Here is a 12,042-nt window from a genome sequence, read left to right on the forward strand (position 1 = left end):
TCCTTTTTTTTCTCTGTTCAACCTGCAGATGTCATTTTAGAGACAAACCAAGACACAACAGCCAAACATCAGGACGTTTCCACATGTCCACATGACACTCTTCTCTTTATCTCTTCCTCCCTCCTCCCTCCCTTGGTACGAGAGTCCTCCCTGGCAGCTTGGCAGAGTCCGCTCCCTCACGCAAACCAGCAGAGTGCAGGGGCCCGGGCCCCAGACAGGAGCCCAAGCTGGTCTCAGCCTCCCAACATGTTGAGCTGGCCCGCCTTGGGCACAGCCAAATGGTTCTGCAGCTGCCCCTTTGTCCCCCCTTCCTTAAGTAAACAAAGGACAGAAACAAATTAATGACCTACATTCACAGCAAACCTCGCACGGCCTCCTCATACAGAGAGAGAGAGAGAGCGCGCAGTTGTCTACAAGCAGATGTTCACTTACAACGCTGCAGATTGCAATTAATGATCACCAAGTAGCGCAGGAGCAAAGGAGAGGGTTAATGTATTTTCTGCCTCTGAAGATTTAAAGAAGGTATCTCAAAGAGACTTTTTTACATTGTCTCGATATCTCAACTGAGAAAAAAGGGTGTTTTTTCTTTTAAAATGAAATGTCTCCTACTGTTTTTTGACAAGTTTTATAATAAAATAAATATATTCCAAATAATGGCCAGCCACTGTGAGTAACCTCACCTAGTAAAATAGCTGCAAAGTTGAAATATTGAACTTTCCTTGAAGTGGACGCCACACTGAAATCTTTTTAACACTTCCAAGTTTCTTAAACTGACATTAGGCATTCATCAGACAGGGGACAATGTCATAAAGATTAGGAGTGAGCTTATCACGTGAGTGTGCATTGGGGGCTTATCGAAGTGGCCATCTGTGGCCTAATGAACGCTGCTCCTTGGCCTCCGAGTGCAGGGGCTTTTAATGCATCTGTAAGAGCCGGTTTACTGAGCAGCAAGACATTAGCTAAAGCTGATTTCTTTACTGGAAACTTGTGCCTGAGAACCTTTAGGAAGAGGCTGTGTGCGTGTGGTGCAGGGGATTGGATCTCAACAAGCTGCTGCACATTTTCTTCTCAAATGCAGCCTACACTTCAGCCAGTGCTGCAGATATATATCAGGAGCTGTGTGAGTACACACACAGCGAGTGTGCAGGCCACCACGCTGTGTCCAGGCACGGCTCGCTGTAGAGCTTCTCAGACACACACACACACACGTGCACAGCTTCCACCCACATGACAAGTCATTGCAGAGCAGGATGCCAAGACCTCCCAACTGGCCCTCATGCAACCTGTAACTCGTGAGCGCGCACACACAGAGTTAAATGTCGCTAATCTTCGTTATTTTAATGGCAGCGAGGAAACTGTGACTTTTATGAGTAAAGTTAAACACAAAAAAGAAAAAAGCTTCACACACACATGGGTTGAATTTCAAGATTCTTATAATTTATTGCAGTTTGCACACAATTTAAAAATGTCAACAACAGCACACCAAAAAATTACAAAACTAAACACAATTAGAATTTACTCCCCTTGAGAGAAAAAAAAATCAACCCAACTATGATTGTCAAAGCTAAAATGACTAAATCTGAAAAAAGGAACATAAAAGAAAAGCAAAGGAAAAAAATTGTAATCTCAACAGGGAGTAAATAGATCTCAATTGAAATCTGCTTGTCCCCCCCCCCCCCCCCAGACAGTGATTGTCCTTTTTCAAAACAGACTCAGTCATTTCATGCCCTCTCCCCACCCTCCAACCCTTCATGTTCTTTACCATAAACTGTCCATGACATTTGATTTTTTTTTTAAATTTTATTTATTTTTATACCTTACTTAAAAAAAACCAACAAAACCCCCCCCCAATCTATCCCCTTTTGTTTTCAAGTAAGCACAGCAAAAAGATGGAGATGTCCAGTCGGGGTGGTTTACTTCACAGCGTCTTGAGTGGTTAACATCACTCCCGCCACTCCACCCCACACACTCACACTTTTAAAAATAAAATAACAGCCCGGACTACAGCAGTTTAAGGCGGTCAAGTAAAACCAGAGGAACAGAACGGGGAGGGAAAAAAATGAGAAAAAACCCCCAGCAGTAATGATGAAAACAACAGCAGGATGGAGGGAGCCCATATGCAGAGACGCTGCCAGTGAAGAAATAACATTTCGGGACAAAAATGAGACGATGTGGTGCAAACTGTCGCAATGTCACCCACACTGTTGCATTGGCAGAGCCTGTAGGTGCCACCAGATGACGGGGCGGCATGTACATATACCCCACCCACCACATGCACATCTGCGGGGACACACACACTAACACACACACACACACATACATATTTGAGTGAGTGAGAGAGGGGGGGGGTAATGTGGAGTGTCAGTATCTTTCTGAAAAATGTTTTTGGATTGTATAAACGCTCGACCAATTATTTTGAAATTTCAATAAAAACAAGAAAAAAAGAAGAAGAAACTGATGTAGCCCTGACCCAAACGCAACATTTACATACAAGAGTTTTCTAATCACATGATCAAAATAGATAAATTCAATAAATTCCAAGAATTTACACAAAATTTTCAACAGCCATTTCTCAATGCTTTACAGTATCAAATACATCACAGCATCAGAAATGTAATTTTATTTTTATTTTTTTTAAATAAAGGCATCTTTTCAGCAAAAAATCTGATTTCATGTCTTTAAGCTTAAAAAGGTGCATTCAGGCATGCCAATTCTCTCCCATCCATCTCAAAGTAAGGATTATGCTTTAAAAGGAAACACACAAACAGACACGCACGCACACACAGACGTGACATCCGCTGCACCTAATGTGAAATGCACACTGCACTGAGCTGAGTGAGTTTAACGGCCCCGCTCAGCTCAGCACAGCTCGGCTCAGCGTGAAGCAACAGTGTGGCAGAGATATCTGACCCTTCAACTTTCAGCAGGACAGCTCAGGTTCAGCCTCGCTCCTTCCTTACTCCCTCCCTCCGTATCCTTCACACTTCAGCCAAGCCACAATTTAATAAAAAATGTTTTAAAAAAAACTGCACTCAACAGACCTGAAACGAGAGCCCAAATCTGCAGAAATAATTAAGAAATGGCTCGACCGCGTTTAGAACTGGTGAGGACGGACACAAAAGTTATAGCAGTAGAGACATTTAACGCCTGAGGAGGAGCAAGAGGAGGAAGTGCTGGGTGGACGTAGATCTTCAGTAGGTTAAATTGACTGGTGCTAACCGAGTCACACGCTCGTAAACACACACGCGCACGCACGCATTAACACACACACACGCGTGCAGCAGAAAGATCAGTGCATATAGACACAGGCTTAAAATGCTTCATCATATCGCTTCAACATCCGACGGAAACACATTCGGTAACGTTCTTCTAGGATCCCAGCGAGTACAAAATATCCGACTTTTCACTGTCAAAAGTGTACGGTTCAAACATTCCCCCTCCCCGATGCAAAAACCACAACTTAAAGGTTTAAGACAAAATCAAAATTTCATGCATTTTTTTTTCCATAGTCGTGAGAATAATATTCAGTTTTTCAACAGACCGCACCCTGGATAGTATTCACAAAGAAAAGAAAAGAAAAAAAAAGGAAAGCCCGTTGTCAAATATTTGATCAATTACAATGTGTACAGTAATACAGCAAATTCACATTTTTTATTTTAAAATATACAGGTTTGGACGTCATGCAACAACAGCAGGTCCCATTACAAAAAAAGTAACAAAATAATAATAATAATAATCATTAATTTAAAAAAATGCAAAGAATTAAAGTTTTTAAACTATATCAGAACAATATACAACAACCTTAAATTAAATAACTTTTCAACAAGAGATGTTTTAAAGACTGCCAGCTAGATTTAAGAAAAAAATTCTATCGATAACAATAATAATTAATAATTATTTGTAAAGGTCTTTTCATTTTTAGAAAATACTTCAAATTGACTGGAAGTGAAAAAAGGAGGCTGTGCATTGCATGAGTGCCATCAGTTTATCTGTCAGTCAGCTTTCCCCTGAACACACAACACCAAAGAGCTTAACAAGAGAAGCGGGGAGCGCTTCGCCAACGACACCTCCGTGCCAGTAGAAAATAAAATCAATACACACAAAACACACTCATACACACTCACGCACGTTAGGTGAAATTTTTGCCAGAGTAGTGCAGTACCACACACACACACACTCGCGTGTGCGCACGCTAATTCAAACTGTGTGTTTGGTGGCGTCGACTTGTGGTGATCACAGTACCCGTTTAGTGTATTGTAATGCTTTTTCACTTCAGTGTGTTCGACCTGAACTCCTGCAGTGGTGTTTTGCTGTCTGTGGAACTGGGACCGATACGCTGGCCAGCATCGGAGTGTTGTGTCTGGGATGAAACACAAACAGAGTGAAATCTCTTCAAAAAGGCGAGACTTTCTCACTGGGACCCGTGTCCAGAGACGCAATTAAAACCACCAACAGGAGAGAACTTGCGCGAAATAAAAATGAGGATTCAGAATAAAATAGAATAAAACAAAAATTACCCCAAATAGGAACAAAAAGAAAAGAAAAACAACTCAGTAGTAACATTTTCATGTGCTATTAAAGTGCTATTGAATGAGATGTTGCAACAAACAAGAACGTGACTCACTTAAACCCCGAATATCAAACTCTGCCGCCTCCCTCTAACCTCCCCACGCCTCTCTGCCTTTCTTTCACTCTCCGTCTTTTTCCCTTTACCAAACCTAGAAGTCTGTTTCTACTTCCACAGTTCCTGGGAGCTGTCCTCGATCGCCCAATCCCTGACATTTGGGAGCGCCAGAGGTTCGCTCTTCACTGACAGCGAGTTGACCAGTTCGCAATGGAACTTGCGGATGTGTCGGTAGAGGTCCCCGGATTGCGTGAAGCGCCGCTCGCACCACTTGCAAGCATGAGGCTTCTCACGCGTGTGCACCACTGCGTGGCGGCTGAGGTTGTGTGAGTACTGGAAGCTCTTGCCGCAGGTGGTGCAGGTGTAGGGTTTTTCACCGGAGTGTGTCCGCTCGTGGCGCTTCAGCGTGTACATGCAGGAGAAGGTCTTGCTGCAGATGTTGCAGGTGGGCACGTTGACGTCTCCGGCGGGCTTGGCGCGGATGCCCTCCTGCTCCCTGAAGTGGGAGCTGAGGTGAAGCTGGAGGATGTGGGGTGAGGGGAAAACCTTGTTACACAGCGGGCACATGAAGATCTGTGTGTGTTGAGCCGACAGCATGTTGGAGACGTAAGGCAGCAGCGAGCTATCCATGCTGGCCGCCTCAGCCTGAGCGCGCTCGTTTTCGCCCCCCAGGATGTCCTCATCGTCTGCTGTGGCTGGAGGCTTCTCCTCCCGCTCCAGCTCTGAGGCCAGGGAGGCTTCTCGCAGAGCAGACAGGTGTGCTTCCAGGCCGAGCCTCCGCTGGGCCGACAAGGGCCCTCCGACCCCGTGGTGGGCCAGGCCCCCATTGGTGTTAGGAACCGTGGCCTTGGTGAGGCCGCTATGCTCCATGTCATAGTCCCCACCTCCCAGTTCCTCTTCCTCATCTGAAGCCACGCCCCTTTCTACCTTTACCCTAACAGCCAATGGGCTTTGGAGGCTGTCTGGTGTAGCTGCTCCGCTGAAAAAGGATTGGTGGTGGTTAGTGTGGTTGCTACCTGCAATTGGCTTGACTGACAGGTCCAGGACGCAGTCAGCTGCATCATTTGACACCCTCCTACCCCTGTGGCCCCCACGAGAGCTCACGGAGCGGTGGGACCTCTGGGAGAGAGATCCAGTGGAGCTGGTGGGGCTGCCGGCCGGAGAAAGGAGCTTTCCTCCCTCTCCCAGGCCTTCCCCTGCTTGCGTCTCCGTCTCACCCTGCCCTGGACTGGTTGTAGCCATAGCTGGTGTCCCTGGTCTGTCTGCAGACGGCAGCCTCAGCCACAGCGGCCCTCCCTCTGCCTTTCCCTCCTCCTCTTCATCGCTGTGCAGCAGGTCGGCAGTAGCAGGCCGGCCTGTGGAACTGTCTGATAGACTATCGGCTTTATCAGAGCAGCTGGACCCACCGTCATCCTCTCTGCGCGTGCTGTCTGCCTCCGCTGTGGCCTTCTGCTTCAAACGTTTCTTACACACCTTGACAATGTCATACATGTGCAAGTAGCTGGCTGCTGCCAGCACATCCTCCACGGGAAGGTCCTGGAACTGCAGTTTGCCCTCATACATGAACTCCAGGAGCAGGGAAAAGGCCGGAGCTGTGACAATGTCACTGTTGAGGTGCACCACGTCTCTCTTGTCCAGCTGGTCCTTGTAGAAAAGGTGAAAGTACATGCTGCAGGAGGCCAACACAGCACGATGGGCACGGAACTGGGCATCGCCCACCAGCACCGTGGAGTCACACAGGAAGCCCTGATGCCGCTGTTCGCTCAGACACTGGAGTAAATGTCTGCTGTGGTCTGGGAACTCCATCCTGCCGTCCTCATAACCTGAAGCCACACACACAGACACAGCGTCAAAGTTAATTACATCTCGTAAAGTATCAAAGATGTCTTTCATTTTAAACCTACAGTTTTTATTTTTTGTTATTTTAATGATTTCATTTAGGGGGTGTAATTAAAAAAAACAACCTTTCCATGAGCATAAATATGCAAAATATAAAGAATTAAAAGGTAAACAAGAGGCAACCAAGATTACATGAAATGAGGAGCAATAGAAAACTATGGAATCTAAAAAGGTGGAAAACAAGTTAAAAACGTAAGCTAAATAGAGAGACCATGATTTAGTTTTTATCACCACTAAGACGTTTCTTTTAACGCCACAATTTCTGTGAACAAAATTTGTATTAAATCTGGTAAAAAACACAAAAAGATTAAAAATTAAGAGACACAAGGACAGAGAGAATCAGTAAAAAAACATATCTGATATAACGACGGTGACAACAAAACAAGAAAAAGACAAGAAAACACGAAAGGCACAAACAGGAAGAGTAACACATGAAATAATAATTTTAAAACACATAAAAAGTTAACTAAAATAAGCCATGACCTACGCACAACCCGGATTTTTTTACTCCTCATCCCAACATCGACAGAAACAATTCTCGTAAAGTCGTGCACACATTCCTTCATACATCAAACCAAATGTTCATTTTCTGCTCCAATTACTTGCTTAATTTAAAATAAATAAAAAGTAGACAAGAAAAATAGAAAGAAAATACAATTTATGGTTTCATTTAAGAAAAACCACTAACTCAGTTTTGTACCAAGACAAAGACTCAATCTCAGGTAAACCACCAGCGACCGATTCTTCTACTCGGTCTCTCCGCTCTCACTCTCTGTATCTCTCCAACTCCTCTGCCTGCACTCCTGGATTGTCGCTGCTCCTACGCTGGTTATTTTTATTAACCCACTTTGGCCTGGCCTGGCACAGCCCTTTTAGGTAACCGGCTTTCAGCTGCACACGCTGTCCTCACATATAAAACACAACACACACACACTTAGTACCAGCCTACCTACCAACCACCTCCACAGGCTAAGTCGAGCAGCAAAACTGGCCAATTGAAACAGCACTGTCAAAAACAAAACAGCTTGTCCCTTGTTTAACCTGCGAGCTTCGGCTTTAGGTGTGAGATTAGACATGGAGGGAAAAAAAGGGAGGAAATTTGCATCAATGCTCTGCAGGTGTTCTTAGAGAAGATTTGCTGGAAATTATCGAATTAATAAAATTAATTACCAACTAATTGTGCAAAAAACCTTTGATTCCAGAAGACAATAAGAAAAAAGAAATGTGTAAAAGGTCCCACCTGTTAGCCAAGTCGATTTGTCGTGCCTGAGAAAATACATTGGTCCCGCTCTGCACTGTGTTAACCAAAGCAGTTAAATCACCTCATTTGAATGAAGCTAAACCAAGAATGTCAGTGTGTTAGACTGTGTGTGCGTCCGTGTGATGTGCATGTGTGTGTGTGCTCGCCCTCCGGCTTGTTCAGACTGCTTTTAATGAGGGGGACTTACAGGGACAAGGGTGTACCACCTCCCACCTCCCCCCCACCCCACTGTCCAGCCAAACCCCTCTACCACCTCCTCCTTCCACACACACTCGCACACACATATAAACCAGCCGTCACTCATGCACTCCTTTCCATCTGAATCTTACAAGAAAAACCCCGCACATCCGCCCCATAGTAGAAACTGCCCTCTTCCTCAACCCCCTCCACCCACCACCACCCAGAAGAGAAGATTTACAATACAATCACTGTAAGTGCCCTGCTCGTCACAGCATCAATCCTAATCCTTAAAGATGGCTAAAAATAAAGACGACGGTGGCGACGGTGGGGAGGGAGCCGCCGGCGGAGACTCAGGAGGGCAGCAGCCCAGTCACCCAGCCCACCCGGCCCCGGCCAGCCAGCTCAGGCAGGGGTCTGAGAGAGACACACACAGAGGGGCAGGCAGGGAGGGAGAGGGTGAGGGAGAGGCTGGGACGGCCGAGGAGGGAGGCTTACCCACATCTGATCCAGCTGACGGGGGCCATATGGCAGCTGCTAGCCAGATAAAGAGATTAAGACTAGGAGGGAGTGCGATTACAGCTGTCTAGCCAATTCAGGCAGCTCAAATCTGCAACTTCTAAATTAGTCTCCTCTACTCCAGCCGACAGGAGGGGGAAAATGGGTAGAGCGCACCGCACATGCTTTCAAGTAATTTTTACAGCGAGCTAGAATTAACAGGAAAAAAGTAAAGTAGATAATACAGATTAAATAACTGCTCAGTTTATTCTAGGGTTTTTTAAGCCTATTTATTAGCTAAAATGTGTGTTTATTGTCTTCTCTTAAAATGTCTAAATACTATATTTCAAAGGAGACTTACTTTTATGATTTATGATCACGATTAAACTGCAAAAAACTACACTTCCCTTTCAATTAACAAGTGTCCCGACAAAACGTCTGACAGCTCAAACAGGAAGCAGCAGCTTAAGTTTTAAATGCACCCCTCTCGACTGCAAGCTAAAAGCAAGCAGACTGCTCCCGGGCTGCAATTACCCCTCAGACAGGCAGCACCGGCTACCTTTGCCGTTTACTTCTGAAGCACTCGCCAGCAGTTTCACGCAGTTCTCACACTGGTTTGACACACCGGAGATCCCCCACAACAAAACAAAACTCCACCATCCCGGACTCTCCTACTGTAAACACACGCACGCACACACATACACACACAAAACAATACCTGCAGCAGTATGCATCAACTTGATTAACTCCACTGTAGCAGAATAGCCGGGCTCTCTGGCTGGGAATGGCTGTGTATCGCCCTCTCCCTCTCTCTCTTTCTTTCTTGCTCTTTCTCTTGCTCGCTCGCTCTCTCTGAATCAATGAGTGGGTAGAAGAGGAGAGAAGAAGAAGAGGGAGGCAGGCAGGCAGGCAGGCAAGCAAAAAAAAAAAAAAACACGCTGTTCAAACTGCGAGGGACAGATGCAAAGTGGAGGAGATGTTGGAGGGGGAACGAGATACCACCTCCCTCCTCCTCCTCTTCCTCCTCCTCCTCCTAACTGGCGCTGATCAGCAGCCACAAACACACACACACACAGCGTGCGCACACTGCACACACACACGCACAGCACTGACTCTCCCAGGCTGCCGCTGAGACTCACAATAAAGGACTGGGGAGGGGTGGAGGCAGTGGAGGGATGGAGGAGGAGGAGGTGGGGTGGATGGCAGCCTGTCAGCTGCTCTGACATCATCCTCAGATGGAGATGCTACCTCCAGCTGTGCTCTTTCTACAGCCATATGCTGCCTCCTCTACACTCCTGCCACCAGACTCCTCTTTCATTCTACCAACACCGCACAACTTTGTCTCTCTTCTCCCCCTCCTTTTTTTCTCTCTCTGGGAAATAAAACACAAGTCGGCTAAAATATTCTGGGATTTGGTGTTTGGAGTTTACACATCAAAATCACTAAGCTGCAACTGCCACCAAAACTATTAAGGAAATGCAAAGTTTACGCACTAAAAAACACACATACACACACACAAACAACTTTTCTTTTACCTGGCGTCTAAAATCATTTGAAATGCACTTCTCTGTCCTTCTCCTTCTGTCTTTTTCTCCTTCCAGTTACCATAAACAAAAGCCAACACGGCACATTTGCAACTGACAGACGCACGCAGCTGATATTGTTTTCCACTCTTTTACGGTTCAGCGCCGCTACCTCGTCTTGTATTCACTCATTCATCCGCTCATCCATCCATCCATCCATATATCCATGTATCCAGCAACCACCACCCCCTACACACCACCACCACCACTGCCCGGACCCTTCGAACGACTCACTGGGTGACAAAAATGAGCCGAAAGAGTCCAGTGAGGGCAAAACAAAAGGTGTGCAGGGTGTTTAATAGCCGGGGAGAAACTTATTACACTTATTATAACGGCTGTATTTCGCTTTCGTTTTGGGCAAACTTTCTGTAACGTTTACAACTCTGCAACTTTTATTTTCTATTTTATTTTGGCTGTAAATAAAGTTGTGTTTTTTTTAAATAAAATAATAGCAACACCGCCCACTGAGTTTCCACAATAAAATGTGATCACAGCTGCACACAAATGTGGAAATAAATTACATTTATATTATTTTTTCTTTGTTTCATAATCACCCATTTCAACATTTTGTAAGTTAATTAGAAATATTTGCCGTGTAATCTCCTGTAATGAAAATTTTCACTGTGTCAATAAAACAGAAATAAAGTGCGGGAAACATCACATTAATCAACTTAAACTTCTAATTAACTTCACCACCGGAGTTCTTTTAATTACACGGTTTGGAAGTCGCTTTAAAAAAAATCAATTTCACCTCACTTTGACGCGTTTTTATCACCTCTAAAGTGCTATCAAATTTAGGAGAAAGTCTGCTGGAGTTTGTTTTAATTTAAGACTCAATTTTCAAGCTGCCTGCCCACGACAGTCCGGAGAAAAAATTAGCATAAAAGTCCAACTCCTGCTACCGCTTACAGGCTGTTCAGAGACAAGTCTCCGAGCGAGAAAAGGAGTATTGTAATTAATTTCTTACCAGAAGACACAACAAACACAGAAAAACAGGGAGAGACACACACGGAGACACACTGACCCACGCAGCTAGCTATAGCCCGATCGCGGCTAACAAAAGTAAGGCGGACGGGCTGCAATATTGAGCTATTTACAGTTGTTCGGGAGGCCCAGGTGCTATGACAACAGCCCCTAAAACACCGCGGAGGGACGGCTAACATAGCAACTATTAGTGCGTGGAGACAACACAGTCATGCTAAGGAAGGTTTAGCTACTTTTTCCCCTCCGTAACCCACCCTCTCTCTCTCTCCTGAGCCTCCTTTAATCGGACTCCGGTATTAGAAGCAGCACTTACAGACAAGAAGGTCCACCGTCTTCCCCGCTTCCTCCGTCAAAATCCCCTCTTTTTTCCTTCGGAGACAAAACTAGATTGACTTTGGACTAATTTCCATAACAGGCTGCCGAGGCGAGCAGGCGCAGGGACGGGGAGTCTAGCACTCTGCGGCGGCCAGATGTTTCCGAGCTGTTGCTGCTCAACTCGGGCTGGGGAAGGAGGCGAGTTGACTGGCACGGCACGGAAGCCAATGGTGCCGGCGAGGAGGAAAGTGAAGGCAAATTGGAAGCGGCCCTCTGACAGAGGAGAGGGAGGGATATGTCTTCTTCTCCCGTCGGCGTAGGTTGACACCAGGCAACAACAACAGCAGCAGCACACACACAGTGAGAAGGCAGGAAACAAGAAGCTGGGCCAAACCAACTGGTTCTGCGAGTCAGTGAGGCGGACTGGCGCAGCGGAGAGCGAGGGAGAGTGGAGAGCGGCGCAGTGCGCTCTGGGTACTGTAGTCAAACCTGGAGCGAGAGGTGTCGTGGGGGGGGGGGGGGGGGGGGTAGGAGGCAGGGAGGGAGGGAGGCTAAGGGGGTGGAGCTGATATGAGCAGGTGCACCACCTTGACAGGAAGTAAAAACATGTGGTTGGGTTTTCCAGTGGTGCTGGATAATGCTTAAGACACAGGCATAAAGCCAGCTGCACCACTTCCAGAGGTGGACATGTATTATGTATG

General features: G+C 46.0%; 1 protein-coding gene across 8 annotated transcripts; it reads right to left on the minus strand.

The window, feature by feature from the left end:
* Nucleotides 1–1,685: 1,685 nt before the first annotated feature.
* Nucleotides 1,686–11,822, minus strand: zbtb18 (zinc finger and BTB domain containing 18). 8 transcript variants are annotated; one of them, XM_082557477.1, is made up of 3 exons: nt 9,995–10,997; nt 9,178–9,311; nt 1,686–6,447 (listed from the first exon to the last, which is right to left on the minus strand). In XM_082557477.1, the coding sequence occupies exons 1-3, from the start codon at nt 10,009–10,011 to the stop codon at nt 4,733–4,735; spliced, it is 1,866 nt and encodes a 621-aa protein (XP_082413603.1). In that variant the 5' UTR covers nt 10,012–10,997; the 3' UTR covers nt 1,686–4,732. The 8 variants fall into 8 exon arrangements, with proteins under 8 accessions (XP_082413603.1, XP_082413605.1, XP_082413610.1 ...); XM_082557479.1 differs by lacking the exons at nt 9,178–9,311; nt 9,995–10,997 and adding an exon at nt 11,340–11,822; XM_082557484.1 differs by lacking the exons at nt 9,178–9,311; nt 9,995–10,997 and adding an exon at nt 11,140–11,326.
* Nucleotides 11,823–12,042: the final 220 nt, after the last annotated feature.

This window comes from Aulonocara stuartgranti (genome assembly GCF_965226115.1).
Source record: "Aulonocara stuartgranti genome assembly, chromosome: 13".
In the NCBI taxonomy this organism is placed as follows: domain Eukaryota; kingdom Metazoa; phylum Chordata; class Actinopteri; order Cichliformes; family Cichlidae; genus Aulonocara; species Aulonocara stuartgranti.